At 37.4% G+C, this 6,875-nt stretch overlaps 1 protein-coding gene across 4 annotated transcripts in view; it reads right to left on the bottom strand.

Moving 5' to 3' along the window:
- Window positions 1-6,875, bottom strand: part of MALT1 (MALT1 paracaspase) — a 78,896-nt gene that overhangs the window by 44,058 nt on the left and 27,963 nt on the right. For all 4 annotated transcript variants that reach the window (XM_017528816.2, XM_017528819.2, XM_017528817.2 and 1 more), the window contains exon 4: window positions 5,291-5,441. In XM_017528816.2, the coding sequence (XP_017384305.1) occupies window positions 5,291-5,441 (151 nt within the window). The remainder of the gene's footprint in view (window positions 1-5,290; window positions 5,442-6,875) is intronic.

Below are 6,875 nucleotides of genomic sequence, written 5' to 3'. Positions count from 1 at the left end.
AAAAAAAAAAAAAAAAAAAGCCAAATGGAAATAACAGAGATTAAAAATATCAAGATTTTTATTCTTCAGTGCATTTGATGAACTTTCCAGCAGGCAGGTCACACCAGAGAAAAGAATCAGTAACCTTGAAAACAGGTTAAAAGAAATCCAACTGGAAATAAAGAGATAAAGTAAAGGAAAGAAAAAAAAGGACAGAACTTAGAAGATCTGTGGGACAATATCAAATAGTCTAACGTACACCTAAAGACCCAGAAAGAAAGGAAAGTAGAAGAAAAATATTTGAAGATTATGGCTAAAAATGATTCAAAATTGATAAAAGATATCAACTTACAGGTCTAAGAATCAGAAAACTCCAAGCAGGAAGAATTCAAGGGAACAATTATAAAAGGGATAAACAAATTTCCATGATAAACAATGGAGGCCATTGAAAAGACAATGAAATGGCATCTTTAAAGTGGTGAAAACAAACCAACACATCTCTAAAATTCTATAAGCAACGATATCCTTCAAAAATGAAGACAATGAGAGATAAAGAATTCAAATGCTGAGATAATATGCCTACAAATTATTTCACAAATAATTTTTATAAATTATTACAAACAGTAGATCTGAACTATAGAAAGTGTTAAAAGGAATTCTTCAGCCAGAAGGGAAACTTTACTTGACAGCAACCTATGTCAGAAGGAAAGACTGAAGAGCACCACAGCAGGTAACTACGTCAGTGAATATTTTAGACAAAACCTTTAAAAATTACACACACATATTTATCCTTACAAGATTGCTTAAAAGTAAATGTAGAAGTAAAATATGACAAATATACAATGGGAGGGCACAATGAAAGCATACTATACAGGTTTTTATATTTTAAGGTAGAATACGTTTTGAAGGTTTACTATAATAAGTTAGAGGTATGCTGTAATCTCTAAAGCAGCCACTAAAAAAATCACATTAAGACAATAAAGTCAATAAAAGAGATAAAATATAAAAAATTTTATATTTAAAAAACATTAAAAAACATAATATTTAAAAATACTCTTTCATGCAAAAGAGGGCAGGAAAGGAGGATCAAAAGGGAACAAATGAGACTAACTAAAAACAAACACTAAGATGTCAGACTTAAACATAATCACATTACATGTAAATGGTCTAAACACCTTAAAAGAGACTTTTTTCCAGACTAGAGCAAAAAGCAACACTTATCTATATTCTGTTATCTGAAATAAAACTTTAAACAAAGACATTCCAAATTAAAAGAATGAAAAATATATACTGTACAAAAAAGCTTAAGAAAGCTACCACGGTGCTAGCCAGGCACGGTAGCTCATGCCAGTAGTCCCAACACTTCGGGAGGCCAAGGCGGGCAGAGTGCTTGAGCTCAGAAGGTCGAGACCAGCCTGGGCAACATGAAGAATCCCAGTCTCTACCAAAAATACAAAAAATTAGCCAGGTGTGGTGGTGCATGTGTGTGGTCCCAGTTACTTGAAACACTAAGGTAGGAGGATTACTTGAGCCTAAGAGGCAGAGGTTGCAGTGAGCCATGACTGTGCCACTGCACTCCAACCTGGGTGACAGAGTAAGATCCCGCTCTCAAAACAAAACAAAAAAGAAACTTTCCATGGCTATATTAGTATCATACAAAGTAAACCCCAAGACAAAGAGGATTACCAGAGATAAAGAAGCATTTCATAATGATCAAAAGGTCAATTCATCAATAAGATCCAACAACCAACATCGGCCAAGATAAGGAGCGAGTAACCTGAATTCTCATACCCTGTTGGTGGTAATGCAAAACGGTAAACTATTTTGGAAGCTTTGGCAGTTAAAAAAAAAAAATTATCTACTCTATGACGCAACAATTCCACTTCCATGTAACTATCCAAAAGAAATAAAACATATGTCCAGAAAAGACCTTGTATGAGAATGTTCATTGCAGCTTTTTTCATAATATTCCAAAACTCGACACAAACTAAATGTCTATCAATAGCAGAATGAATAAACAAACTAGTCAATTCATACAATGGAATATTATTCAGCAAAAACACAGGACTGCCTAATGATACACTGAACGACATGGGTAAATAGGCGAAGGAATAAACAAACTAGCCAATTCATACAATGGAATATTACTCAGCAAAGACAGGACTGTCTAATGATACACTGAACATGAGTAAATCTTAAAAACACTACGCTGGATGGAAGAAGCCGGATATAAAATACCTAGACTGGTCAGTGACTATATATATGATAAATGGATACATATACCCATGTTTTATATATATGTTAAAACTCACCGGACTGTACACTTAGGACCTGTATATTGTACTGTACATACATTACTCCTGAATAAAAATGGGATAAAAAATTAAATAAAATTGAGAGAGGCTGATATGGGTTGGCTGAGTCCCCACTCAAATTTCATCTTGAACTGTAGTAACCACATATTGGCGGAGGGACCTGGTGGGAAGTGACTGGATCATGGGGACAGTTTCCCCTGTGCTGTTCTGATAGTGAGTTCTCAAGAGATCTGGTTATTTAAGTGTCTGGCATTTCCCCTGCTTGCTCTCTCTCCCTCCTGCCACCATGTAAGATGCGCCTTGCTTCCCTTTCACCATCAACGGTGACTGTAAGTTTCTTGAGGCCTCCCCAGCCATGCGGAACTGTGAGTCAATTAAGCCTCCTATGTTTATACATTACCCAGTCTCAGGTAGTAGCTCTACGGCAGTGTGAGAATGGGCTAATACAGAGGTGCATGAGGTATTCTTTCTTTAAAGAAAATCGTGATATTTTTATTTCTCAATAACCTTAACGTTGAGTTAAGGAAAGGTTAAAGAGAGAAGAATGATAGCAGCATTCTAACTCTTTTAACAAAAAGTCTGTTTCCCTCCCTATTCTTCTTTTTGTCTGCAAATAACAACAGAGAACATGGTTCTTGATTGTGCACCGCATAAACAAAATAATATCTGACAACTACTCTTTAGAATAGACTGGTTTTTTGTTTTAATACTAGCTACTGAACTAAAGATGGAGCACAGTGAGTCGCAAAGTAGACAAGCAAGTTTCCTTGCAGTGAATGATATTTTACATGGCCTTTAGTGCTGACATCAACTCTAGAGTTTTTTTTTTTTTTCTTCTACAACATAATTTTTTTAGGAGCAATACAATAGTTTGGGCGAAAAATATACATTATGGAAAAGAATTGAAAAGTGAGCAGCAAGACTACTATATGAGAGTTTTTCTTCTGCAAACTGGAGACCACAACATTCAAATCCATAACAAACTGACCTCTTCTTGATTCACATCCTAAATACAGAACTCAAAACTATCAGGTCTCAAATGCTAGGTGTTTATGTACTGATCTGCTTTTTATAATGATCATATTTAGTATTCATGAGTAAGAGTAATTTCAGGAAAGAGCATTTTTCCATGATGTTAGTTTAACAATCGGTTTTTGTTTTTTCTTTTTTTTTTGAGACAGGGTCTTGCTATGTCACCCAGGCTGGAGTGCACTAGTGTGATCTCAGCTCACTGCAACCTCTGCCTCCAGGGCTTGAGTGATCCTCCCACCTCGGCTGGGACTACAGGTGTGCACCATCAGGCCTAACTAATTTTTTTGCTTTTTTTTTTTTTTTGTAGAGCTGGGGTTTTGCCATGTTGCCCACGGTGGTCTTGAATCCCTGGCCTCAAGTGATTCACCCACCCCAGGACCCAGCCTCCCAAAGTACTGGGATTATAGGTGTGAGCTACCATGTCAGATCCACACTCTGTTTCTTAAATAAGGAAAAGTTTTAGATATCAAGAATCCTTCAAAGATTTTTAGATAGCTTTGAATTTGTGCTTTAAATGTAAAAATATTAAAAGTTTTTGATGGAAATATTTCCATCTCTGCTTTGTTAAACAGAATTCACCCTGGTTCTTCATTTTGTCAACAAACATCTACTGAGTGCTATTGGTTATTAAGTGTTTGGTTTTATGAAAGATTAGTAAGACCCAGACTTTCCCTTCAGGAGTTTAGTCAAATAGGGAGACAAGCCTGATAACATAAACAACCATAATATGGAATTATGTTCAAAAGATTAACTTTTAGGGAAAAGAGGTGGTAGCAAGGAAGTCTTCCTACTTTCTATTGCAGCAGATAATCTTTCCTGATAGTTATGTAAATAATTTGGGGTCAGGGGCTCTCTTTTATGCTTAGTTTAAAATAGTTGTAACACCTAAGCCCAAGGCTGTGCCTCATGAAGGTGGCACTGAATTGCATAACTGATGAGGGACTACTACCTGCCAGGCTTTGTTCTAAGAACTAGAAAGAGAAAAGGGAATTCCTTACCCCTATACTGCTCAGACAGCTAGGCAAAGAAATAATTTTAAAAGCAACGTAACAAGGTCTGTAATAGAGGTAAAATCAGAATGCCAAGAGAGCAGAGGGAGCTGAGGCTTGAAAGAATCATAAGAATATGCCAGGCAGAAAAGGTATTCAAGATGGAAGGAAGAACTGATGCAAAGACATGGAGTGTAAACATGCAAGGCATTTTTGAGACAATGGAAGCAGCAGGGAGAAACTAAGTTGAGTATAGGTGTTGCGTGTGAGGGCAGAGTAATGGACCATGAAGAAAGGCTTGAAGAAGTCAGTGGCAGGAACCAGACTTAAGATCTGTCTATGTCATTGTAAGGGATCTGCGCACACACGTATACATGTATATGTATGGTGTGTGTGTGCACGTGCATGCGTGCACACACACAGAGAAAAGAGAATTAAAGCAGGCTGGGTATGTTGGCTTACACCTGTAATCCCAGCAATTTGAGAGGCCAAGGCAGGCGGATCACCTGAGGTCAGGAGTTCGAGACCAGCCTGGACAACATGGTGAAACCCCGCCTCTACCAAAAACACAAAAATTAGCCGATGTGATAGCATGTGCCTGTAATCTCAGCTACTCAGGAGGCTGAGGCAGAAGAATTGCTTGAACCCATGAGGCGAAGGCTGCAGTGAGCTGAGATCAGATGGCACCACTGCACTCCAGCCTGGGCAACAAAGTGAGACTCTGTCTCAAAAAAAAAAAAAAAAAAAAAAAAAAAAAAAAAAAAAAAAAAAAAAAAAAAAAAAAGAAAGACAAAGCGCATGGATCAAATCTTAACAATGGCTGACATTATACTGGATGAAATACATACGTGAAATTTTGCTACTATTTTTGATACTTTGAAATTATTTAAAGATAAACATTTAAAATAAAATAAATAAAATAAAAATAAATAAGGGTAATCCCCATCCCAACATTCAGCTTCTTTCATTACTTACTCTGGAAGCTTTCTGGAACATCACAAACATCCAACTGTGACCACTGGCTGAATTCAAAGGTGAAATTGTTATTAACTCGACAGACATAAAAGCCCGCATCTTTGACATGCACTGCATTAAAAATAAGTTCTGATGTATTTCCATCCGGAATCTGTGAAAGAATCAGTAAGAGAATAGCAGTGGATGATTCATCAAAAACACACCTTATAAAATACGCTGTACAAAATCTGTGAGTTCAGTGTGGAGCTTTCCAAGTGTAACTCTTCCCCCCAAGTTCTAAAATACTTCTGAGTTAAAAACAGTAACACTTTGAGTTATTTAGGACTGAAGTATTATGAATCCAATCTTTTATGAATCCATTAACCAGAGAGTTAAGCTGGCCCCCAAACATCTTCCGAAGGCTCACTAACAGAAAACTACCTGATCTGTCATTTAAGTCATCATTTGAGTACTGAAAGTATCATTAAGTACTGAAAGAATATAAAACTGCAACACTTATGAGTTTAGCAGTACTGAAAGAATCTAAAACTGTAACATTAATGAGTTTAGCAGTTTGTATGTTTGTACAACATACAAACACTACAGGGGCTTATAGAAAACACAGAGAATTAGGCCTGGCTATTGCTTTCAGCTCTGAATTAGCTGGGAGGACATGGGTAAGTTATTTTACCTTAAGAACCCATCTTCTGATCTGCCAAATTCTGTAAGAGGATGACTCCTTAACCAAAAAATATCCAATCTCTTTCAAGGTCTAGACAGAGAAGGGCTATGGAAAGCATATCAACGAGACAGTAAAAGACGGGACCACCATCCACAGGCCCCACCTCCAATACTAAGGTTTCTTTTATTACTGCTTTTATTGCTCCCAGCAATTTATTAGCTACACCAACTTCAGCACGTTGCCAAGGGCTTATTCAAGTGCCTCATTACAACAACTTCCTTGCAAAGAACAGGTCAATCTGAGGATTTAAAATCTGAAATACCCCCAAATTCAAAACTCTTTGAGAACCTCCATCATGCTCACTGGAACATTTCAGATTGGGATGCTGAACTTTTAAGTATACAGTGCAAATATTTCAGCATCCAAAAAAATCCAAAATCTGAAACACTGCCGGTCCCAAGCTTTTCAGATAAGGGATACTCAACCTGTACTTTAACAAGCTCACCCCTCCCTCTCCAAACCCCAAGTAACTGAACTCTACTCTCTCCCCTCTCAGTACCTACACCAAAGCAACAGTATTTTGCTGAAGATGTGACAACTGGGACTATAGGCTGCTCTTAGAACTGCCTGACAACCCTACTGTATTGTCCTAAGGGTGCTTTCCTTCTAGACTACTGATGTATACTTTCTCCTCAAACCTCCTGTAATCCTACATCTCTCAGGCACTGACTTCAGATAGAAGTTATCTCCTTTTACTGCCAACGAATCACAAACATATCCATGTCTGTACCTATTTACAATTGCTCTGTTCCCTCCTGTTAAAATGAAGATGCATCTTCTTAACAAAGGCTACTTGGGCTAAAGATGTGTGGGGACCCAAGCAGAATTCCAGAGTTGGTATGAAGAGTATATTAAACTGAAGAC

Source organism: Cebus imitator, unplaced genomic scaffold (assembly GCF_001604975.1).
Source record: "Cebus imitator isolate Cc_AM_T3 unplaced genomic scaffold, Cebus_imitator-1.0 Scaffold55, whole genome shotgun sequence".
NCBI lineage: Eukaryota > Metazoa > Chordata > Mammalia > Primates > Cebidae > Cebus > Cebus imitator.
The sequence above is the reverse complement of the archived record's forward strand: the minus strand, read 5'-3'. Positions and strand labels throughout refer to the sequence as shown.